This window comes from Schistocerca americana, chromosome 2 (genome assembly GCF_021461395.2).
Source record: "Schistocerca americana isolate TAMUIC-IGC-003095 chromosome 2, iqSchAmer2.1, whole genome shotgun sequence".
Classification (NCBI taxonomy): Eukaryota; Metazoa; Arthropoda; class Insecta; order Orthoptera; family Acrididae; genus Schistocerca; species Schistocerca americana.
In genome coordinates, this window is record NC_060120.1 from 937,540,930 (window position 1) to 937,568,129 (window position 27,200).

General features: G+C 39.5%; 1 protein-coding gene across 1 annotated transcript in view; it reads right to left on the bottom strand.

The window, feature by feature from the left end:
- Positions 1-18,383, bottom strand: part of LOC124594562 (WAS/WASL-interacting protein family member 3-like) — a 35,201-nt gene extending 16,818 nt beyond the window's left edge. The window contains exon 1 of the mRNA XM_047132933.1: positions 18,280-18,383. Coding sequence (XP_046988889.1) covers positions 18,280-18,309 — 30 coding nt within the window. The 5' untranslated portion in view covers positions 18,310-18,383. The remainder of the gene's footprint in view (positions 1-18,279) is intronic.
- Positions 18,384-27,200: the final 8,817 nt, after the last annotated feature.

Genomic DNA, 27,200 nt, shown 5'->3' on the forward strand with positions numbered 1-27,200 from the left:
TATACAGCTGATATTTCTTAACATTAAATATTAAAGTGTTCCCAATATGTAATTTACAGCAACAAACACGGATGTGACCATCATGATGCTGTAAACAGAACCTGGATTCATCTGAAAAAATGACATTTTGCCATTTGTGCACCCAGGTTCATGGTTGAGTGTACCATCGCAGGCGCTCCTGTCTGTGATGCAGCGTCAAGGGTAACCGCAGTCATGGTCTCCAAGCTGACAGTCCATACTGCCGCAAATGTCGAACTGTTCGTTCAGATGGTTGTTGTCTTCCAAACGTCCCCATCTGTTGACTCAGGGATCGAGACGTGGCTGCACGATCCATTACAGCCATGCAGATAAGATTCCTGTCATCCTGAGTGCTAGTGATACGAGGCCGTTGGGATCCAGCACAGTGTTCCATATTACCCTCCTACACCCACCGATTCCATATTCTGCTAACAGTCATTGGATCTCGACCAACACGAGCAGCGATGTCGCAATACAATAAACCGCAATCGCGATAGGCTACAATCCGACCTTTATCAAAGTTGGAAACGTGATGGAACGCATTTCTCCTCCTTACACGAGGCATCACAACAACGTTTCACCAGGCAACCCCGGTCAACTGCTGTTTGTGTATGAGAAATCCGTTGGAAACTTTCCTAATGTCAGCAAGTTGTAGGTGTCGCCACCGGCGCCAACCTTGTGTGAATGCTCTGAAAAGCTAATCATTTGCATATCACAGCATCTTCTTCCTGTCGGTTAAATTTCGCGTCTGTAGGATGTCATCTTTGTGGTGTAGCAATTTTAATGGCCAGTAGTGTATATTTGCCAACATTGTTCTATTGCCTCATACTCCATACTCACATATCACTTTCCTGGATTTTTCTCTTTCAGGATTGTATCCACTCCCCAGTTTGTTTCAGTTGGATTGTAGTTACCTGGCTGGTCCCAATACAATAAAATTGATTGAATCTCTTAAGCATAAACTAATCCCATATGAATTAATTATCCTTGAAGTTAGAGCCCCCGTTTGCATTATTTCAATCTGCAACATGTGTCTGTGGAGAAAGCACATGGTTATGGTGTCTAGCATGATGTAAAACATTACACAGCGTTGTGGGCATGTGGAGATAAGGCACTTTTCCACGTTTCCCAGAAGCAGATCTCCCATGACGCTATTATCCTTACCACTCCTCAGAGAGCTGTATCCCACCACTCACCAAATCTACACCACATGCTTGTCCACCCCACCAAGTAACATGACACAATAGTTAGCAAATGACTTGCGTTCAGGAGGATGGTGATCCAAATTTCCATCCAGCCATCCACATTTAACTTTTCTGTGATCTCCCTAAATAATTTAAGGCAAATGCTGGGACGATTTCTTTAAAAGGACATGACCAAATTCCTTCCCCACCCTCCCCCAATCTGAGCTTATGCTCCATCTCTAATGACCTGGTCATCAGTGAGTTTTAAACTATAATCTTCCATCCTTTCTTCCTTTTTTTCTTTTATTCCCTCCTTCTGCAGCCCTTGCCCTCCTGCATGGAGTTGTCTGCCTCATTTGTAATATCTTGAAAAAAGATCCAAGTTTAAGACTTGTCCCATACATTAATCAACCAATTAAAATTAATAAAGCCTGTTTAGTGTAAACATAAATACAAAAACTGTAATTTTTAACATCGTCACTGGTAAGATGTTTAACAAGCAGACACTATAAAGCAAAATCTAATTTATTCCTGCATCTAAGCAGGTGTGTGGTAAAAGGACGGTCACTGTACTGCATCAGAATACTTTGTACCTAATAAAACTGAGACATTTGTCTAATTAGCCGCCAGTTATTACACAAACTGTTAATGCTTTGTTGCAAACAGAGCTATGAAACACTCAACATAGTTTCTAAAAAAACATTAAAACCTTGGAAAATACAGTGAAGGCTAACAGATCATTATTAACAAAGAATAAATAGAATGGTGAAATTTCTAAAGTGACCAGGGCTGTATTTAGCCTGTGTGATGCCCTTGTGCAGTAATTTATTTTACACTATCTGCTGCTAAACTTTAGCATTGCTGTTGACTTATGGACTACCAAGAATAAAGCTGTGTAATCATTAACTTCAGTTCTAAACTTCACTGAAGTGTTTAAATAACATATAACATGAAGTTAAATATTCAAAAAAAATTAAATAACAACTACAGTTCAATGGCTGCCTTTACTGAAAAATTACTGTGGAAACATTAACCTTGGTCACAATACACAGTAAAAATACAAAGAAAATCATTACACTTGAATACCCTATACCAAAATTACTTCACTTAAATGCGAAATTTGGTCAGTCTCAAATGCATGATTCAGTACCGTCTAACCAACCTTTTCGAAAATATAGCAAACTTAGATAAATAATTTCCTTCTCACTTTTGTATCTGTGAATTCATTTATCACTTCATGAAAACCCAGTCTGACTCTTATGCCTGGTTCTATGGCTAGAACCATGACTGAGCAGTCATTCTTGATTTTATGGCTCCAGCTGCCAGAGACTGTGGTGATGTGTGTGTGAGTTGTGTTTGCATGAGTGTGTGCATGTGTGTATGTTGACCACTTTTGACAAAGGCCTTGTGGGCTAAAAGCTAATTTCCCAACAGTCTTTTTGTTGTGCCTTTCTGCAACTCAGCATCTCTGCTATACAGTGAGTAGCAGCTATACTTTTCATTATATTGTTACATTCCATTCCGGATTTTCCATTGTTTCATATGATGATTTCATTTTTCTACAGAATTCAACACAATCTGATCCTGTTTCTTCTTCAGGATATTTGTGTTTGTCTTCTGAGTGAGATGATTCATCAGAGAATCTCTTGCTTTTAATTTGATATTTCACTTTTTGGTCCTCAGCAGCTGAAGGAGGTGGAGCTGATTCCGAATTCCTGATCTCCAAAAGCTTATTGTAAGATAATCCTTGTGAACTGAGAAAGATGTCTGAAGCTCACCTAAAAACGTGGCAAGAGAGTCATATACTTCAGCAGAAGCAGAAATGTATGCATCCTCAGCATGCAATTTTTTCATTGCTTTGCCAAACTGTTGCTGAATACAATCACACACTGATGTCATGAAAGCTATCTCCATACTACGTAACTTTCTAAGAAGTCCTTCAGCTTCACATTTAACTCTACCACTTTCACTTTCAGAAATTGTTCTTAATGTAAACAACACAGCTTTCCAATCTGTATTCAAACTTTTACAAGCATCCTTAGGTGCAAACCATTGAGATGTAGATAGTGACTCCAGAGTCATACTTGCAGAATCAAAAAAATGTTTCCAAGACATTCCATTTGCTTTTACAATCTGTAAAGAAGCTATATAAACCTTGAAGTACGTAACTCACAAAACCGATTGCAGCATTGTGCAGCTCGTGGGCCAACTACGTAGATTCAATGAGAGAGCTGGATATGTAACGAAGAAAATTAGAGGGTTTCAGCACTAAGTCTTGCTTTCAAGCCTGAATAGGCACCAGACATGTTGGTTTCATTACTATATGACTGACACTTACAGTTGTCAAATTTCAGTCCACGTAGATCTAAAGAATTCAAAACGGTTCACGAGGCTTCTCTCCAATGTGATCTTAATTTTTTATAAAATACGGATCTTTCAACTGAGAGCCCATCTTCATTTATGTACCGTATCTAATTATTATACACTATGTGATGAAAAGTATCCAGACACCTGGCTGAAAATGACTTACAAGTTTGTGGCGCCCTCCATTGGTAATGTTGGAATTCAGTATGGTGTTGGTCCACCCTTAGCCTTGATGACAGTTTCCACTCTCGCAGGCATATGTTCAGTCAGGTGCTGGAAGGTTTCTTGAGGAATGGTAGCCCATTCTTCACAGAGTGCTGCACTGAGGAGGGGTGTCGATGTTGGTCAGTGAGGCCTGGCACAAAGTTGGCGTTAGGCCAGTCCATTACAGGGATGTTATTGTCATATAACCAGTCTGCCTCAGGCCGTGCATTATGAACAGGTGCTCGATCGAGTTGAAAGATGCAATCACCACCCCTGAATTGCTCTTCAGCAGTAGGAAGCAAAAAAGTGTGTAAAACATCAATCTAGGCCTGTGTTGTGACAGTGCCATGCAAAACAACATGAAAAACATGACCAAACCATAACACCCCCACCTCCAAATTTTACGTTTGGCACTACACACGCTGGCAGATGACGTTCAGTGGGCATTTGCGATACCCACACCCTTCCATCGGATCACCACATTGTCTACCATGATTCGTCACTCCACACAACGTTTTCCCACCGTTCAGTTGTCTAACGTTTATACTCCTTACACCAAGCGATGCATCATTTGGTATTTACCGGTGTGATGTGTGGCTTACGAGCAGCCACTTGACCATGAAATGCAAGTTTTTTCACCTCCCGCCTAACTCTCATAGTACTTGCAGTGGATCCTAATGTAGTTTGGAGTTCCTGTGTGATGGTCTAGATAGACGTCTGCCTATTACACATTACAACCCTCTTCAACTGTCAGTGGTCTCTGTCAGTCAACAGACTAGGTCGGCGTGTATGCTTTTGTGCTGTACGTGTCCCTTCACGTTCCCACTTCACTATCACGTCCGAAACAGTGGACCTAGGGATGTTTCGGAGTGTGGAAATCTCGCATACAGACGAATGACGCAAGTGACACCAAACCACCTGACTTTGTTCGAAGTCCATGAGTTCCACGGAGCAGCCCATTCTGCTCTCTCATGATGTCTAATGACTGCTGAGGTCGCTGATAGGAGTACCTAGCAGTAGGTGGGAGCACAGTGCACCTAATATGAAAAATGTATGTTTTTGGAGGTGTCCAGATACTTTTGATCACATAGTGTACTTAACTGGTCATAGTGGGATGTATCTGGTGTAGAACCTACTATGAATAAAAAATATTTAGGAGAAATAACTTCATTACATGTTTCTGGGGCCGTTAATCTCGCCACAAGACGTATTAAATCTTGGTGTTGGTGACAAGTATGAAGTAAATCCTTTTCCAGCGTTACCAGAACTTCTGTACGGTCAGCCAGAAAAGAGCAGTTAATTCCAGACACATCATGAAATTTTGTTTTTTCGCAGAACCAAACACCTCTTTGTCTCCACAAAATACTTGACCCTAGAAGCTAGCTTATTAACTACAGAAACGACTCTTTTCAGCACAGTTCTCTAATACATAACTTCATGTTCATGCTGGGTGAGCAACCATTTGTCAGTTCGATTCAGCTCGTTCCCTCTGTTTTTCAATTTTAACGAGCAATCTCAGTAGAGGTAGAATGTTCATGTCCAGCTATTCCTATTCCAGCGTGTCTCCAATCACCGAAACCAGATACTGCGAACTGGAATGCATCAACAAATAATTTACAACATAAAAAGAAAAACGATTCTTGCGCAGGAGAATGTACAAGATGTTCACGGTTACAATTACCCCATTCGCCAAAACCCTCTGAAACAATTTTTTGTTGCAAAATCGCTGAGATCCGTCGGCGTGTCGCTGTGAGCAAATTGAAAAATCAATATTTTTGTTTTGATTAATATCATTTTAACCAAATAATCCAGTGCTGATCATTGCTCTACCAATAAAATGGGTCATTATTGGAAACAGGAAAACCCGTTGCTTTAGAGTGTGTAGATTCTGGACACCCTTTTGGAGTGCTGGAAGTTAGAACTTCCACATTCTGTTTACCAGTTAAAACTCTCATTTCGCCTATACTTTCAGAGCTACACTGTTCACTGTTAACTGTTTTGAACCGCAACCTCACCCGAATGCTCAGAGCCACACGGTTCACTTTCACTTTTACAACTGAAATATGAGTCTACTCGCAGTATTTTCTGTAAAAGTTTACTATTCCTCTGCCTTTTTGGCTTTCTTTCAATATGCAGCACCACTGAACCTAGATCGTCCATCCATACCGCTTGCGTGAACTGAAAAAAAAGTGTCTGCGATGTAGGGTGTTGGAAACGGAACATACAGTAGAAGTCTGATTATGTGGCGTCGTGTGGTGGATGGTCAAGCTGGACAACAAACAGGCCGGAATTTTATAAATTCCCTCTTCCGACCACAACAAGACCATTAGAAAAACCCTTTTTACAGCAAAACCCAATTTTATTAAGATTTTCTGACTTCCATAATCACTACAAATTTATTTCATTTATCACCCATTTCGGACTCAAAACACAAAGGACCGCTCAAAATAACAGCTTAACAATGCACGCACTTTGGCCCTCTGATGTGCAACTCAAGAAAGGCTGCGTTCTTAATGGCACCGACAACGGGTGTCAGGCGCTGTCGCCAGAGATCGTGCGATAAAATGGGACGACAGCTCAGTCACGGCGCGTCCAATCTCATTCGTCAGCTTTTGGGCAGGTCGAGCACGTTGGGTTAGGTGAGGTTAGAATCTAGTCTTTTTATGAGGTATGTTAGATTTTAACTTCCTAGGGTGGGATGGAAACCACGACGCCTCTGTGCTCGGAGACGAGTGCTGCAATGCGGCGTTTGCTATTAATGAGATGCCGATGAGCTATATCTGTCTCGAAAAGAACGTCTCGAGTACCGTACACTCTGTCATCAGTTATTGGAATCACCAGATGAGTTTCAAAAAGTACCCATGTATTACGAAAATATGTAGTTTCAATGATACACCGCACTAAGGATCTCTCCCAAACACATTGTTCAAGTTATGGTTTATTATTCTACAGTGGTGACTTTGGTGTATAAAGGTTTTGTCAATGAGGTTATGAGCACATAATGGTTAATTTACGTGGTGAAAGTAGATGTTTCTATTACATGATGAATGGATAAAATTCAAGTGTAAGCAAGTATTGTTTAATTAATGAAAAGTAGATTTGCGGTTTCACAGCAGCATATTTTGTTCTAAAGACGGTGTACGAAGGTCCTTCAGTAAGTAATGCCCCACATTTTTTTTTTTAAAAAAAGCTATTAATATACATAGGCAAACGTCATTGTTGGTGCTCCACATTTGATGTTTGTTCTGTGCACCTGTGAAGTTTCGAACCGTTCTGGCAGATGGCACCTACATACGTCTCACGTTATAAGCAATTAAGCAGCGTGCTGTTATTGAATTCTAGTGTGCAGAAAAAGAAACCATGGTGAAATCCATGAACGTTTGTGTGCAGTGTATGGCGATGCTGCAGTTGATAGGAGTGCAGTTAGACGATGGGTAAAGAAAGTTACAACCTCAGGAAATGCAGAAACAGAGCTCCATGATCAGCCATGCTCGGGATGTACTGTCACAGCCACTGGAAATCATTGCCTCATACACCCTACAGTCCAGACCTGGCACCCTCGCACTTCCATCTCTTTGATCCGCTTAAAGATTCCCTACAAGGAACACACTTTGAAGATGACGAGAGTGTCATGCAGTGAAAACATAGGTACGCCTACAGGACAAGAGTTTTTAGCAGCAGGTAATACATGCTCATCCACAACGTTACATACTGCCATAGAACATGATGGAGACTACGTAGAAAAGTAGGACATGGACAAGACATGTTGATGTATATTGTCACCAAATTCTGACTCTTAGCAATAAATATATTCTGAGAAAAAAAGTGAAGTATTACTTATTGAACAACCCTCATATATTAATGCAATACTGGCAGTAAGTATATTCACATAATCAGATTCTAGTACTGAAAGCTTCACCACTCTTTGAACACTTGCCCAGTGGATTTGAGAAAGGATGTAACAAGATTCCTGGAGGCAGTTTTATTTCAGATTCAGTGTAGCTATAATAAATACTACGGTATCAACTATATTACAGTGTCTTTCAGGGCACTTGCACGGAGCATAGCTCCAAAATTCGACACAGTATAAATTAAAAATTTCGTAGTATCTGTGGCGCAAGAGTGAAAATGTTAGCTTTTAAATTAGTATTTATGGCATTGTATATAACATCCAACACATCCCACAAAAACTTTGAAACTGTACTTTTCAGAACGTAGTACAGGCCTAATGATTGGTAAGATGTCAAATATCTAATTTCAAAATTCTAGCTTTATTTGATCCAGTATTGAGTATTAAGAGTTTTTAATAGAGCTCAAATCACACCTCTAGGGAAGGACTAGAAATCTGTTTCGCTGAATGTATTTGAAGTTGCGCAGATATATGTCAGTTAACCATCAATGATTGTCATTCAGCATACATGTGAAAGACAAACACTGAGCCTGGGATACTTTAAAACCTAAAGCAGTGTAAAGTGGAAAAACATACGTGCACCACATTTGCAAACCACTTCATGGAACAGAATAAACAGCCTAATAGCATAAAAACGCCAATGAGCAATAACAATAATTTGTGGACGGCTAATGTCCACCTATCACAGCCCAAAAAGATCCATAACAGTAACTTTAATCATAAGATAAACCATCCTTGTCGCTTGAACAATTTAATTTTAGAGGTTATGATCTTGACCTAAAATTTCCGGTAAAGATTTTGCCTACTTGTCGTTTCCAATAAACCTGCGATTTCAGTACACGCTTATGATATTTTCCATCCTCCGGGTACCACAAACTATTCCTTTCACTAAACTTATCAGTTTCCCACATTCCATGTTTCGTGTCATGTTGGCCATTATGACCAAAAACCAACTGATTTTAATTTCATCGATTGTCGTCCGAAATCTGCACGTTCGGGCGATGAGATCGGCTACATTGTGACCGCGCACGTAGCGGCGCACTGATTTGAAAAGATCGGCCATCTTCGGACGATGTCGGTGGTTGGCGGAATCCACCGATGTCAGTGCCACTGTGAATGCAGCAAAGAACACAGTTTGCCAAGGCAGCTGCTCTCTACGTGTGTTCATTGTTGTTTTGAGCGCTTCTAAGTATCGTGTTTTGAACAGTAGTCCCAGTAATTTATTCAGTATTGTAATTGTGACTCCAGATGTGTTACAATCACAAAAGATGTATAAAACATACTGGAAGGTCACGCAGCATTGTAGCCGGCAGCTGCTTGCTGAAGCCTTGTAAAAGTACTGTACGTACAGTAACTTAATCCTTATATTATTATGGTGAAGTATTATTATGATATTAATTAAGTAGGCCGAATAGTGCGGAGGCCATAGGCACGAGTCGGGTAGTCGAGAGTCCACCGTACTTCGATGATATCGAACACAATAGAACCAGCTTCACTTTGACCAGTTATAATACTGGGAATTAATACTGAAATTTAAAGCTGAGAACTAAGTGAAACGTTGTGTTGCGTATGACGGAAACATAACCATGAATGGGTGAAGAAATTCAACACGATGCTGCACGTAATATCTCGTACGCTACGTTATTACGTGGAGAGTAAGGCTGTGTAAAACAGTGAACGGGCTGCCCATGTGTTCGGATCGCTCTGTTGACGGCTGCAGTTGGCTGTGGTCAGAGTTTGCGGGACGCAGTGATCCACTTGTTGAATGGCGCTCGTCACGGACAAGTCAGCTTCTGCCCACTAAACATGAGTTGCCATTCTCCGACGCTCAACTGTTGTCATTATTTTCACTTGCTTTCAGGAAACGAAGAAAAATGAAATATGAAATTAACAATAAATGATGGGGATTTTCACCATCTTTGCAAGGAACTGTGGTCTTGTGAAGACGGATTCTTCAGTTATTTACGAATGTACCGCGAATGATTGGAAACATCACACAAGCTCATTCAACCGAAAATTTCAAAAATTGAAACAGTGTACAAACAAGTGTGGGCTACACGTCAATCGTCAGTCTTCTACCCTGAAACAAAATTTTCTGTGGGAGTCTCGTAGATTCTTCCGCTTTGCTCGAACAGTCTCGCCTATCAATCAAGGCATATGCAAATCATTTTATCTCATATGACGCATTTATTACTAACAAATAGAACATTTTGTTCCAGATATTTGGCCACTGGTGATTCACGCCACACCATCGCTTTTTAATTCCACAGGGGGAAGGAAGCTGTCTCCATCTTAGTCAAATGTGTGTGTGTGGAGAACTGTAAACTGCACTCGGCATAGATGCCAAATATGTTAGAATGGAGTGGCTCAAATTATTTTTGTTACAAAAACTTGTTTTCAACTATACTGCTCGCATGTAACTGCCGTCACACACAACACAACAGTTCACGTGGTTCTCAGCTCCAAATTTAGGGAGCAGTTCGAGTACTAACTGGCCATAGTGAAGTTGGTTCTGTTGCATTTGATATAATCAAACTGCAGTGGAATGTCGATTATCCAGAAAATGTGGTCTTATGAAAACAGTTTGTTCAGTTATTTTCAAATGTCTCGTGAACAACTGCGAAGTTACTCAAGCTCATTTAACCGAAAAAAAAATTCAAAAAGCCCATAGGTTCAGAGGAAAGATGACGATTACAACTCCAGGATTATCGACGCCTTGACAGCACAAGTTTTGAAAACTCTGCAGTTTTCCGCGAATTCATGTGAGGAAAATATATTCTGCATCAGGAACCATTGTCAGGTACAAACATGCCCGTCCCTCACGTGCTGATAGGTGATGCAGGGTTTAAATTACAATCATATCTGACGATCCCTTTCCCCTAAACAGCGGCCCTGGAAGAAATACGAGTTTAATGACAGGTGCACCTTGTCAACACTTTGCCAATAAATTATTGAATGGCTGGCTGCTGATGCAATGAACATTAAAACTATGTTTCTAGAATGAGATTTTCACTCTGCAGCGGAGTGTGCGCTGATATGAAACTTCCTGGAGTCGTGCTTGGGTAGCTCAGATGGTAGAGCACTAGCCCGCGAAAGGCAAGGGTCCCAAGTTCGAGTCTCGGTCCAGCACACAGTTTTAATCTGCCAGGAAGTTTCATTAAAACTATATTTAAAAAAAATTTCAATGGCAGCATTTTGCTGCCCTGCGCAGCTGCACATTTTTCACCTGCCTAAATACTGCCCTGGCATTGACAGATGCGAATATTAACAAAAGCACTTGTGATAGGATCTATTAGCATAGAGAGTAAGCATTGGTCCCTAGTTGGAACACATTTGAGACTTTTATCCATTGTGGATGTGGAACACTGCGACTGTGGTGTGAAAAGGTTTTCAGAAATTACTGCAACCAGTCGCCTTTTATGTAGATGTATTTTATTTAACCATGACCGGTTTCGAGCTGCCTAGCAACTCATCATCAGATGGTATATACATTTAGTGCTTTTTTGTACCCATTGTGTGGGTGGTTGAGTATCTGTGGAGATAAATCTTTCTGCAGGTATATATATATCTCTTTTAGGACGTATTTTTGAAACCATTGTGTCTTGTTTATCACAATTTCACAAGTTAAAACTTTCACTAGATGTATATTACTTTTATGAGGCACTGTTGGAAACATATATCTTGTTTTTCATAATCATCGCTGAACACACTTAGCCACAGATACGAATACAGGATTTACACATTATAAACAAGCCAAAGATTGCAATCTTTGGCTTGTTTATAATGTGTAAATCCTGTATTCGTATCTGTGGCTAAGTGTGTTCAGCGATGATTACGAAAAACAAGATATATGTTTCCAACAGTGCCTCATAAAAGTAATATACATCTAGTGAAAGTTTTAACTTGTGAAATTGTGATAAACAAGACACAATGGTTTCAAAAATACGTCCTAAAAGAGATATATATATACCTGCAGAAAGATTTATCTCCACAGATACTCAACCACCCACACAATGGGTACAAAAAAGCACTAAATGTATATACCATCTGATGATGAGTTGCTAGGCAGCTCGAAACCGGTCATGGTTAAATAAAATACATCTACATAAAAGGCGACTGGTTGCAGTAATTTCTGAAAACCTTTGGAACACATTTCTCCCAAGGGAAATGGAGCCATGGACTAACGAAACATTAATTGTTCCAATACATGTATCAACAGAGAATGTCAGTCTCAGAGGAATAAATACAATTGTATTACAGAAGTGTTTATGCTGCTAAAACTTATATTTTTATTGTAGTTATAGAGATGTACTTGTTTAAATATTGACGCCTTATTCAGCTCTGAACAAACTTTGCAGCCAGTCAATGCCTCAAGCTGTATTTCCTAAAAGGTAGATGTTGCTGTGTTATTGACCTTTAGAAGTAGAGAGAAGCAGATAATATTAAATTAAGATTGGGCTATTGCTCTTATTCCAGACTCAAAAGCTACTTTCCTTGATGTTGACGTGGACCTCAATGAAGCCTACACGCAAACCTCAGTACTACAATATCTACGCTTTAACGGCTGCCATCCCTTCTCCTATCAAACGTTCCTTTCCCTATAGCCTAGGCATTCACAACAAATATAACTGCCTTACCATGAATTCTCTCAACACCTGCACCAACAACAATCCGCCCCTGTAGCTGAGTGGTCAGCACAGCTGACTGCCGCGTGGGGGACCCAGTTTCAGTTCCTGGTCCTTGGTGGGAGGACTGGTATGGGGTGCAATCAGCTTCATGAGACCAACTGAGGAGCTACTCAACCAATTAGTGGTGGTTCCAAGGTCAAGGAACCCAATAATGACTTGAGGAGTGGTGGATTACGATGTTGCAGTGTCTGTGTTATTGTGATTACAATGCAAAGTTCCTTTGGACATGCATGCATGTACAAAGGAACAGGCACTGTGGCCACTACATCCATTACGAAACACATTACATGTATTCACAATTGTGAATAAAGACAACCATCAGCTGTAGAGTGGAATGATGACGATGACAATTTGTGCCGGACCGGGACGTGGACCCGGATTTCCCGCTTATCGCGAGCAGTCCAAAGGAACTTTGCATCATAATCAGAATAACACAGGCACTGCTATATTGTAACTTTCTGCCAACACTGGGCGAGTGACTTTCAAGCATAATGTCTGCCCTGTTCGGGAATATACATAATGGATGTATGAGCACAGATTGTAGACACATGGTTGACGACATATGGAAGTTTGGGTCTTTCCATGAGTCGTGCACGGATAGTCAAATGGTAAGGCGACTGCTTGCGATAAGTGGGAAATCCAGGCTCAAGTCCCAGTTCAGCACAAATTTTCATTGTCATCATTCCATTCTACAGCTGATGGTTGTCCTTATTCACAATTGGGAGAGTGGTGTGTTGGCCACATGACTCACCATGCTGCATCCTGTGAGGTCATTAGCAGAGGATGACACGGCGATTGGTCGAGCCCAGTTGGCCCCACTAGGGCCAGAATACGGAACTTTACCTGACCTTTACCTATGCTGACAACCTGGCCCTCCTCCCCCACAACTAGTCCACAGGCCTTATTCACAGACAAAACTCCTGGGCAATATTCTCTTATTACTCTTTGACTCACATAGTTCCCACTTCCATTAAACTCCGAACCATTCCCCTTATCACTCAATACCGCCCAGACCCTTTCTCCCTGGTAGCTTCCCCATTCCACCAATTCTCACCTCCTTTGTCATTGTTGCTAAGGCCAAAATATGTTTATTCTACAGAAAAGTACAGTAAGAAAATTATTTGAGAAAATAACTAAACACCTTTCATAAGCCTCTTCTGGGACCTTGAGATTCACACACTTACATGCTAATATCTTTAAACCATAATCCTATCTATGATTATAAATAAGAGTGAATGTAAGATGAATGGCGAAATTCACAGCCACAGTACTTGATATAAAAATAATTTACCTGTAGACTATGCATTACAGTCTGTGGTTCAGTGTGTAGTTGTATGTTATGGATCAAAAGTGTTAAAATGGTTGCTGGTAGGCATCAGTCAGGAAATTAGAAATATGTAGATTCCAGTATTCAAAATCAGAGTAACTATTAATCACTCCTTCTTTATCAGAAAATCTGGACTCAAGGATGTAAATTCCAGATAACATGAATGTTCATATATGTTTATATAAAGGATTGAACTGAACTGCGCAGTTGATGAAAACAGTTTGTGCATGAGTGAATGTGAAGTTCCTTTTTTTAGTGTAAAAGAGCCTTCAGTGTACATACACCAAAGCAACAGAACTGCTGACAGAACAACAGTAGACAAAAATGTAAAATAATGTCCAATATTATCCAGTACATCACTGATAAAATACAACAATTCAATGAATTTGTAAGACATAGTAAATTACGTTTTTCTATTGCAGTTGAACTTGGATCCAAGAGGGAATAGACTCATAGTTTTAAGTTAAATAAATACAAAACTGTGAGTCTGTATGGTGTATTGTAGAAAGATACATAAGGGTGATGTTGCAGGCATTTATGTTAGGCTAGAAATAACATTCAATGCAAAAACATTGATTAGGCCAGTATTACACTATCAAATTTCTTTGTCAAAGATTTGATCAAAGATGTGATCCAATATTCCGTCCAACATATTTGACAAAGATCTTTGACGTAGCGCTACAAGGAGTATTACACTGTCATCAAGTTTTTCATCAAAGTTCAAGATGGCTGACAACAACTTGTTATTAACCACAGCAGTTCTACGTACTCCAATTGCATTGTGTGCACATGCGGAAAAGAAGTGGGGCGAAAAAATGGAACCATACATACGAGGTTGACAGTCTTAAAAGACCGGGGATTACAACTTGATAATAAATTCAGTTGGGAGGAGCACACCACAGAACTGCAGAAAGGCCTTAACAAATCTGTATTTGCAATTCGGGTGTTAGCAGACATAGGCAACATAAAAATGAAAAAGCTTGCATACTTTCATTCCATAATGTCATATGGGATAATATTTTGGGGTAAATCTTGAAGTCAAACAAAAGTTTTCAAGGTCCAAAAGCGTGTAAAACGTATTATTTGTGGAGTAAATTCACGGACCTCCTGCAGAAACCTCTTCAAAGAACTGGGTATACTAACTACTGCTTCTCAGTATATTTACTTCTTAATGAAATTTGTCGTAAATAATATATCTCTTTTTTCCAACAAACAACTCAGTTCATACATACAATACCAGGAACAAAAGTGATCTGCTCAAGGACTTAAAAGCACTTACTTTAGTTCAAAAAGGGGTCCACTACTCAGGAACACTCATCTTCAATAATTTGACAGGAAACATAAAAAATTTAGTTTGAAATAAAGATCAGTTTAAAAGGAGCCTGAAAGACTTACTACTGGCCAACTCCTTCTACTCCATTGGCGAAATTTTTAATAGAAACAAATGATGTATTTATTCATACTATTAGTATTGTTATTTCAGCTAAAAAAAAATCGACATGTTCCACATCCACGAGGATCTCCTCAGCACGGATCTATGGAACGAAAAACTAATCTAATCTGGGTGAAGCCGTGGGTTTTACGACGACATGATAAAAGCATTCAACAAAACTTGCTACGTGAGCTTACAGTGGAAGACGTCAAGTCGTACATCAATTACTTAAGAATGGATGAGCATACATTTCTGTATGTGCTCAATGAAGTGTATCCTCATATCACAAAGCACAATATTCACTTAAGAACAGCTACATCTTCAGAAGACAGGCTCACTATAACACTTCGATTCCTTGCTACAGGAGAGGGTTATGTTAGGTTAGGTTAGGTTAGGTTAGGTCTCCAATCTTCTTAATCCATTTTTGTATTCAGGGTGCCTCATCAGCTTCAGACATCTCTATTAATTTTGTAGTTGTCAGCCACACCAATTGTATTTACCGGCAATGGTCATAAAAACACTACAGACGACAGAACGCTGCAGCGATGCTGGCGCTCCATGTGGTAACATGTCACATTGCAGTGAACAGAAGACAAGCGGTTTCTTTGATCAAATATACAGCGAGGCCCTAGATTTGATCAAATATTGGACGACATTTGACAAAGTCCCTATTACACCATCAAATATCTTTGACAAAGATATTGGACAAAGAAATTTGATAGTGTAATACCGGCCTTATGTTGATGAACTCACTGTGTAGATTGACTTTTAATTAGCAGCAGTACAAATAAAGCTAGACACAAACAACTTAATAATAGCTGTCCTGTATGGAGCACCAAACAGTCATGGAGATGAAATCCTTTGTCATTTAGAAGAACTTCTGAATAACTTCTCAACAAACAAAAAACAGTTTATGTAATAGGAGATGTGAGCATGTACTTTTTAAGCTATAATAATGACCATATCCATATGAATTTGTCAAAATTAGAATAACACCTGACCCACACACTTGCATTGCCCATATTGTTGTGAATTTAAATAGAGAAGAATTAGTGGCGAGAATATTAAAAGCCATAGAGCTCTTGCCACAGAGATTAATGCCAACCACAAAATAGTTCTGCACAGTGACTTACTCATTTCTAGAAGGATAACTAATGGCACAGACTGGTAGCAGGTTAATGAAAACTGGGGCCATTTGTATGAAATATTTAACCAAAGAATTTGATCAGGCATATCAAGTGGTAAAACACTAAGGAAAATAGACTATACAAATAAACTTAAAATTCATACAGAAGTTCACAAATAATAGGAAAATATGAAATACTTATATGCACTGTTGAGGGACACCAAACTGCAATACCTGCTAACAAAACACAAATCTAGCAGTCAAACATACAGGGATCGCTGAACACACTAAAAGTACATTATTACGTTAGACATATAATGAATCCAGTAATATTAGTAAAATAGCATGGAATATAGTGAATAATGAATGTCAAAAGAATATCAGGTTGCAATAATATAGCATTAAGAGAAAACAGAATACTGGTGAGTGAGGTGTTCACAAAGCATTTTAGTAAGGCATACAGGGAAGACACTTATGAATCAGCACCAGTAATAAACTTAACTATCATGAGTAATTCATTTATCATGAGGAGTGTAACAGCATGTGAAGTAATGACAGTAATATCAAAACTCAAAATAAAAACATGTAATGGCTGGGTGATATATAATTAGTGTATAAAAAGGAGCAACCATTGACAGAATTCATTACAGGCCAATTTAATAGATTTCAGCACTTGGCAAGTTACTTGAAAGAAAAAGTCTAGTTCAAATGGAATCTTTCTTCTAAAATTACAACCTACTAAACCACTTGTAGCATAGGTTTCCAAAAAGGACGGTCTGCAATAACTGCAGTAGCAACTTTTTTCCATTAACTGCTACACAGACTGCATAAAAGCAACAGAAATTATTGGGACTTTTATAGATATGTCTAAGGCCTTTGATTCTGTGAATAAGCCAGTCCTTTTATCCACATTAGATGCTTACGGTATAAGAGGAATGGTGCTAAATTTTTTCCAAGACAGAAGACAGTGAACTAAAGTAGGTTATAAGATTGAAGGGAAAAACCTACCGGTAAAATCAGCATACAAGACTCTCAGCTGTGGCGTTCCATAGTGAAGTATTTTTGGGCATTTTTGTATCTTGTATATGTTAATGACATAACACAGTTACAAAACATGAAGCTGGTGAATTATGCTTACAATAAGTTATTTACTAGCTGAAGGTGTACTGAACAGCTGGTGTGATGAAGTACCTGTTAAATTATAGCCAGTCTCAAGTGGTTAAAAATACTGAATCACTGTACATACAGCTGAAACATCTGATAAATATAAATTTCAATATGTTGTGAAGGCTAATTGTAAAAAAAACTGAGCTGAATTCAATTTCCATAAGGTTGATATTATTTGGAATTAGACATAGTTCATTTAGCAGCAAATACAGGATTGCTTAGAACTATCCAATAAAAAACATATGTGAACTCATCAAACTTTATACTAGCAATGAGATGTAGAAAAAAGTTTAAATAACCTAACACAGCAAAAGGTACTTCTCTAAAACATTTGTATAAATGACATAGCCCTGGCAAGATTTGGGTGAGGAGCTAAATTTGTATTTAGTACAAAGCAAATGTAATTATTTATGTAAAAGTAGATGAAATCCTACAATTCTAGAGCCTCCACAGAAAAAATTATATGGCAGTATAGTAATGACAATCAGCAGAATACTGTCCATCAAAGAAGTTCACTGCAACATCAAATTCATTCATAACTCTTTTTGAGAGATTGTTAAGTAAGCTGCTGATAACCTTATTAAATTTCTTCTTTGCAGACTTTTCACTTTTATCCTGTTACTGATATGGAACCACAACTTACTTTAATCACATTTAATGCTAGATCTTTTAATTGCAGCATAAAAATTAGACACAAAGGGGCAAAATATATTTTTTTCTAGTTTTTTAAAAAATTGTCTAACTTCTTGTATCTCTTTTTGTCTCATATTATTATTTTAACATCTGATGCTTCCTTCATAATTATAATTTCAAGTGTCAGTAATCTATTGTAATAATAGTTAAACAAATAGCAACATACCATGAAAAGTTTGGCAGTTACTCCAGCCATAACATGACACAAAAACACAAGTGCCTGCAGCAGAGGCTTCTCTGACAGTACTGACAGGTTGGAAACCCAGTGCAAGCTATTAAAGCTCTGGAGCACTAACAAATTGGTTGACTAACCGTTTAGTGCCAGCCACACTACTCACATGTCTGTTTGTGCTGCCACTTAACACTCATTTTATAACTGGCACTCTTCAGACAAGTAGTACCAAGTCTGGTTGGTTGACATCTGTAGAACAAAAATATGGAACTTCCCACTGAGTCTGCTCATATTTCAAAATGATTTCCATTGTCTTTGAGGAAAGTAATTCCCAATTACACCACTGATTGACGAAAACATCATTTCATAAATTCCACTACAAATTTGAGGATGGAGAATAAGAACAGTAAATCTTGAGAGCAGAGATGTTTAGTATTTTTTATAACAGCATTGAAAAAAGAAATGGCATAGGACAAAATAACAACAATAAATCAGAAATGTATTCACAACTTTTTCTGCTAACAACAGAATAGATTTTGGTATAAATCATTACTCTCCTTAACTATATTTGTAGATACCAAATGTGAATTGTTTGTGAAGTATTCACATTTCTTTATTATGGTGACGTTAACAGAAACAGATTGTTAACAGATTGTTATTATCTTCCTCAAACTGTCTTGTATTTTAAAGTAGGTTTAAAGTACTGAACCATTTGCCAGTTATACTAGATACCAGAAAATCTGATTAAATAATTCCAGACTCAAAACTGAATGACCTGCTTCTTCTCACCAGCAACTTCTATGGAGTTTTTTTGGCACAAAAGGAGGTGGTGGATTCAGAATGGCACGTAAAAAAAAAATATTCTAGATGTCAAGACTTCCTTTTCCAGCTGAAAAAAATCTACTCCTAACTGTGAAAGATTTAAAATCAGTAGAAATTCACATATCTGGTTCAAGTAGGGGAAGGTGGGATGCAGTGTAAGAGAAACATTATTTCCCAAATTTTGAAATTTATATTTGTGAAAAATCAATTCTTTTAACTGATTTTTCTTCATAGATCCCTTAATGAAAATATAAATTTCACAGACTTAGGATATCTTTAAAATCAATTTATTTATTTGCAATAGTATCAATGTAGACTGTTACAGTGCACCCAGAATGTAATAGTGTGCAACTGATACCCAAATATGCAAGAAAAGCTACATTCATTCAAGCTCCCTGGCACAATGAAATGTGCACTGGGTCAGAATCTGATCCCAGAAGGTTGACTTTCATGTGCGATGATTTTCTCAACTGAGATATTCATGTACAGTCACAACTCAGATTTACCATTTTAATTCTCCAAGTACTCCTATCTTCCTTTTCAGCATTCATCCACTTCACCAAAGCTTCCATCACCTCCCCCCCCCCCCTTTCTTCAGTAATCAGCTGCAAAGAATCACCCAGTATCATTCTGGACTAGATCCTTTGCCAGGGTTTCGATTATTTATTTCGTGCCTGGAAATGAGAAACATTCTATCAACAGTCCTTCACATCCCCCCCCCCCCAAAGTGGTAATCTGCCATCTACCCAATCTGCAATACACTAGTCCATCCTTATACCGAACCCATTCCCAACAGCACAGGTTTATCCTATCCCATCAGCAAGAGGACCACATGTGAAAGCAACCATGTTCATACCAGCTCTGTTGCAATTTCTGTGCAGCATTTTACATGATCATGACCACCAATCACCTGTCCATCTGAATAAGTGACCTCTCTCAAATGGTAACCGAGAGCAGAATTGACCACCCAGTTGTAGAAAACACTCCTGGGCACAACATGCGCAGTTTCAGTGAATTTTTCATAACCTGTGCTGTTTAGGTTCTCTCCCCCAAACTAGCTTCTCTGAAATACATAGATGGGAGCTGTGCAGCAACACATCCTTTGATGTGATAATATTCCAGCCTCAATCTTTGCTAGCCCTCTGCCTCACACTCAACTCCACCCCTGCCCCTGGACCTAAACTCACTCATCCTGCACCAATATCCTCTTCCCTGCAGTCTCTCTTTCCTGTGTTCTGTCTCCCCCTCCCAATCAACTAGTCCACATTATTTTGCAATGCATGAGCTTTCCAAGGTCACTCGATGCACTGCCCATGCAGCATTCCTATCCTATCTCATGCACCTGCTGTCTCTCCACCACAGCCATTAGCCACCTTTTCCCAGCCCTGCCTTTCACACATCATTTTATTCTTTCCCTTGCCCACTTCATGTGACACAGCCCCTAACCCCAATAAGTGCTGAGCTGCAAAGCTAACAAAGTTCTCAGTCTTGTCTATGAGCCTTTTAACAACTCTATGCCTCAACTGTTTGGAGAGTTTATTTCCAAAAAATACATACAAGTACAATTCTTGAACAATACCACATGCCAATGTAGAAATTAAATGTTAATTAGCCACCATATTAAACGTTCACTTTCCTCAATTTTTCACGATAAATCTTTAAGGATAATTTCAAAGTCTGTCTTATGTGATACACTATTGTCAGTGACTGTATCAAGAAGTACTTTCATTAAATATTGACAACAATTTTGCAAAACTTTTAGTTAACTTCATCCACTTGTAACACACACGGCTGCAACTATATATTCTTAATATCATTGTAGCATTTGCAAAAGGTGATGGAGTAGTATTTTAAAAAATGAGTAAATTACCACAATGTTGGAAATGTTTTTGATGTTACATTTTCTAGTTGTGAAAAATAATATGTAAAATGAACCATTTCATCTGAAAATTCTGCTTTGATACCCTCAAAGTAACTCTGAGGGTATCTTTGGACATCTTTACTTCTGCTGTCTGTATTCAGTGGGTAATCAATGAGAAATCCAAACAAGAAATTACAATAAAGCAAACTGCCAACTTTATAGCAACATTTGATTGACCTACTTTGCGAGAGTGCATTGACTCAAGCTTCCTTTGATTCAGAGTAAGGTTATGTACATCAGACTCTTTTGATGTTTGAAGTGGCAATGGTATTGAATCAAGACACTTGCTTGTAAGGGGCATTCTGTATGTGACAATAGTGGTGAGGCAGCCCACATTGCATGCACAACAGTAGTCTGTATGAATTGCTCAACACAGCATGGAGCAGCAACTCTTATATATTCCTGAAACACAATTAGGTGCAGGAGATTAATATCACCAAGAGACCACCTTCAAATGACATAAGAATATATATAATCTGGTAAAAGTTGATATAGTCATACAAAGAGAGAAAATTTACTGTGAAAACCATGTTTTGCTTTGTCTTGATTTGTGATGAAGTAAATTAAAGATAGACGTCAAGCTTAAGTTCTTTTATTAAATTTTCATGACTACACATTGACATTTACTCTAAATATTCACTCATGGGGAAGATTATTTCAGGATTATCATGTGCCATTGTAGCATTGCGTACACTTCCAAAGCTCGCTAGTTGAGTGTTACGACTGCTACGGGGGCAGATGGGGTAAAAGAGGCTCAAACAGCAGATAGAATGGAAGACTCCCCTCGCCTTGGGGCAGTGCACATCAGCAACCGCCCTGTGCTAAACCACGGATGGACCACTTGCATGTGCCTGTTTTATTGCCGTGTCAGCCAGCAGGTTACAGGTGACAGTAAACAGAAGGCACTGAAAGCCATACTCCTCCTGAAGAGGCCATGAAGGCTCAATGGTACTGACAGGCAAACATGTCATCCTCAGCCCACACGCGTCACTGGATGTGTATATAGAGGAGCATGTGGTCAGCACACCGGTCTCCCGGCCATTTGTCAGAAACAGCCATCCTTTCAAAGGAGTGTAGCTATGTGCAACATAATGGTGTAACTTAATCTTGTCTCAGAACGAGAAAGGTTTTTATTACTAATCTGCATATTAGACACACGCAAAAACAATCAATTTTTGTGGATAACATTTTTATGTACAAGTACAATTAATCTAGTAAAAAAACGTCTTGCTATCCACAAGAAATAATTTTTCTCACCCATTCATTTCGATAGGTAAACACATACCACATACCACCATTGACGCAACACACGTCCACAGGTACTAGTCACAAGGTCATAGTTATAGACAGACGCACTGAGGCGCCACTTGATTTCATTTTTGATACTACTGCATTCATTATATGTCGTTTCACACTGAGATTAACGTATCATACAGCTTGTAAGAAGTAAAAACATATTAATAGACTCATATGAGGTACCAGCAGAAGTACGGGTGAGAGGGCATGTCATGAGGCGAGCTTTTGTAGTTCAGTCATTTGGCTACGAAAGGCAAAGATCTTGAGTTCGAATCCCAAAACTGCGAGGAAGTTTTGGGTGAGCAGACCTTTTATAATGCAAGAGGTATTAGATACTACCAACGAGTTCACAACATGTCGTTCTCACGCAAGTTCACTACGGATAAAACTTCTTTGTATCACACTGTTAATGTAATTTTGACATCCTGATGTGAGAAAGCATTATTTTATGATATATGATAATTTTTTTTAAAAAACAATGTAGTTCTAACGTTAGTTTCACTTGTATTTTAAGCAATTTTTGCTCCTACTGTCAAGCCTGCACTATGAACCCAGGTTAAAAGATAACTATACGAATGCAGGATTCATGCAACATGGAACATTACCAAGGATGAGCATCCCCAGTGACTTGGGCAGTTTTCGCAGAATTTGGGCCATGGCCTACTCCGTACTTTCATTGGCTCACACCAGAGAATGCCGTGCACCACCGCCATTTCCAGAGCATATCTGAGCATGACATTTTTGTTTTCTCTGTATCAAAGAACAGTAGACCATAACGCCACCTGACCAGTGTGGGAAAATCGCTTGCTTTTGCTCCAAAATTTTGGTCGACTGAATCATTCCGCCACCAGGCTTGGTCGGAAGAGGCTGACTAATCGAGAAGACATTGCTCCAGGACAGTACCAATGTGCATTTTGTATGCTGAAAGTGGAAAGCTTCTGTTGCGTACCCCTGTTTTTTCGTAAAATAAGTTGTACTCTCGTTCGTCACATTGGCGACAACACTGAGTCATCCCCTCCGCCAAGAGTTTTTTTTTTTTTTTTTAGAGTTAGCAGATGAGGGGTTTGCTTTAATATTTAAGATTCGTGTAAATTTGAGAAGAACGCTACTTTGTTTGCCACGCGATTTGAGTTGCTTAATTGGTTATAAATTGTGGCCTCCTGACTCTCGTGACGGCCTTATCTGACGCTAGCTCCGCTGCACGGCGCTGCTGTCAGTTCTAAAGATGGTGGCTGTGCTTCACACATCCATGGCGTTAGAGGAACGAAATGTGATTCGTTTTCTATGGAGCAAGAGACGAACGCGTTTTCTGTGGAGCAAGAGACGAACGCCCAGCGAGATCTACAGGCACATGCAGTCCACATATGAGGGAAACCATCTCGCTCTGAGAACTGTAAGGTGGTTGTGTTGTGAGTTCGACAAAGGGCTTGACAATGAGAGGTCAGGAAGGCTGCATTCGTCGCCGGCTGACGATATTTCCCTCGTGGATGCAAGGGAGAAAGCAGATCGGCGTACGCACATTATGGCCATTTCCCAGGAGCTTGGCATATGGTATGGGAGTGCTTACAACATCGTTCACGAGTCCTTAGGATACTGGAAGGTTTCATGTTGGTGGGTGCCTAGCCTAAGCAGTTGGCTGAAAGGGAACCAAACGATTTCTTCACTGAACCATCTGGAAAGGTAATCAAACGAAGTTGAAGTTTCAAATGGCTCTGAGCACTATGGGACTTAACATCTATGGTCATCAGTCCCCTAGAACTTAGAACTACTTCAACCTAACTAACCTAAGGACACCACACAACACCCAGCCATCACGAGGCAGAGAAAACCCCTGACCCCGCCGGGAATCGAACCCGGGAACCCGGGCGCAGGAAGCGAGAACGCTACCGTACGACCACGAGCTGCGGGCGAAGTTGAAGTTTCCTGGACCACATTGTTACTGACGATGAAATGTGGATACGGCATTCCACGCTGGAATCCAAGCAGCAGAGATGCAGAAAGATCCGGGTTTGCTTGTGACAAAAAAATTCCGTTTAGCGCCATCTATTGGGAAAGTGACGTTAACGGCCTTCTGGGATAGCCATGGACCGTTCCTGCTAGATTTCGTGCCAGAAGGTGCGACCATCAATGCTGACAGTTATTGTTCCACACTGCCACGTCTGAGAACAGTCATTAGTCGAAGGCGACGAGAAATTCTCGATGTGGGCAACGTATACTGCTCCATGAAAATGCGAGACTACACGTGGCAATCAAAACTGTCGAAAAGCTCTGGGCATTTCACTGGGACATTCTGGGCACGCAGCACACAGTCCAGACCTCGCCTCTAGCAATTTCCACGCTTTCGGACCACTGAAGAAGTTTTTGGCACGACAGCGATTCACAAGTAACGATGAAGCCAAGACAGCAGTCTGAGGGTGGTTCCACAGCCAGCTGGACGATTTCAGCCCCAAGGCATCTCAAATTTAGTGGTCTGATGGGATAAATGTGTGAACCGGTGTGGGGAATATGTGGGAAAATAGTGTAAAGCACGTATAATAGGATGCATATTTGTCATTACCTGTATGTACCTTAATTTGGCTAATAAAAAATAGGGGCAAAGAATTTCTGATTTGCACTCATAATCGTCTGTCCCACGTAAGACATGCCACATTCGCATGGAATACGGTACACGTCTGTATTTTGGAGACTTAGACTTTCTTCAACATTACATAGAACACTTTTTATATTTCGCTCAATACAGTTTGAAAATCCGAGTAACCAATCTTTGGGAACACTATTCGAAGGTGGTGTAATTCTTCAGTGAGGCTCTTCTTGTCTGTAAGTGTTAGAGCTGTATGGACGCTGTATGGACGCTGTGTGCACGGAATTTCTTTTTACGAACAGTGATGGCTCGAAGCATTGGGTGCGTGCGTTTTCTATGTACTCTGTGACCCAAGGATCCATCCATTCTTCTCATAATGAGCACATCGAAGAAAGTTTAATGACTCTCTTCTTCAAGTTTTATATTAGAATGGATAGAGTTGTAATATTCCCTAAACTCTTCAATTTCTTTCGTTCCACGTTGCCACATCACAAACATTCGCCCATGTATCTATAACAAAAACGTAGGTTTGAAATTGTCAGCTTCTAATCCGCATGCTTCAAAGTATTTCACGCAAACGTTCGTCAAGCAATGCTATAATGGACTACTCTTCGCAACACCTTCAGTTTGCTGATAATAATTTCTCTCAAACAGAGAGAACATGCCTTAAGGGGATACGGAATCGGATTTTGGTTTAAAAAATCGAATTTTTTTTTTATTGGCGTATTATATTCTGCCATGTTTCCTCTTTAAAATGACGTATCATACATAGCTCTACTACAATTATAACTATTTTATTTTTATATATTTGTGAGATCGGGTATTGCGCTTTAGTTATACACGTCTCTCGTGGCTGACCATGAACTTTTTGGCAGTACCTTTAAAGTGACATGAATTCAAATATCCCGGTTTCCAGCGACTATTTATACACTAGTTGCCCGAAAATGTTTCTCTCTGGTTTCCTCAAGTTACTCTTTGACTTTGTGGCGGGACTGTTTTGTAAACAGTGTGATATAAGAAAGTAGTTGTTGTTGAGTTATTTCGTATTTAGTGATTCATTTTTCGCAGTGAAAATGCCTAAAGCTAAAGCAAAAGTATTTAAAAAGCGTGTGAACTGGCAAAAGAAAAGAAATAATGATTCATTAGCAAAGCAAAGCAGTTCATCATCATCACTGTTGGAAAATGTGAATCCACTTATTACTGATTTGCCGAACGAACTTACACCAAATGAAAACAGTGCTTCTCATAAAAAACTAAGAGATTTGGAAGAGATATATAATTTACTTGATAGAGGGAATGAAGTTTTTGAACTCATTGATACGAATATATTGTGTGAAGCTCTTGAAAACAGTTTGTGCTGCAAAAAATGTCATGGAAACGTTTCTCTGAAAGTAGAATCCCATGTTAGCCTGGCTGCCCAGTTTAATTTAATATGCAGTGTTTGTAAATACAGCTGTAAGTTTCCAAGTTCGGTTTCAGTAACTGTAAATAATGGATACAAGAAAACTGAACTTTATAGTGTAAATATTAGGTTAGTTTATGGATTGCGAGCAATTGGTAAGGGCAAAGCAGCTGGTGATATGCTATGTGGTGTTCTAAATCTTCCAAGTGCACCTTCAAAGTTTGAAGCTTACAATTATGTACTAGGATCTGCAGTTGAAGATGTAGCACAGAAGTCAATGCAGGTTGCTGTGGAAGAAGCAGTGGAAGAAAATGACGGCAGTCGTGACCTCACAGTGGCGTTTGATGGCACGTGGCAGAAAAGGGGCCACACCTCCAACAATGGTGTTGTAACAGCAACTAGTGTTGATACTGGCAAGGTTATTGATGTTGCAATAATGTCTAAATACTGTAGGTGCACAGGCAGGCTGAAAAATGAACACAGTGATGACTGTATTGCTAATTATTATGGTAGTAGTGGTGGCATGGAGGTTGCTGGGGTGAAGAAAATTTTTCATCGCTCTTCACAGTGGTATAATGTTCGCTATGTCAAATATCTGGGAGATGGTGACTCTAAAGCATTCAAAGAAGTTTTGGAAAGCAAACCATATGGGAACAGTGTAAATATAAGCAAACTTGAATGTATAGGACATGTGCAGAAGAGAATGGGTGCCAGGCTGAGAAGGTTAAAATCAGTTATGAAAGGGAAAAAACTAGATGATGGGAAAACCTTGGATGGCAGAGGAAGATTGACTGATTCCATAATAGACCACATTCAGAACTGCTATGGCCTTGCAATCAGGCAAAATACAGGCAATCTTGAAGAAATGAGGAGAGCTATATGGGCTTTATATT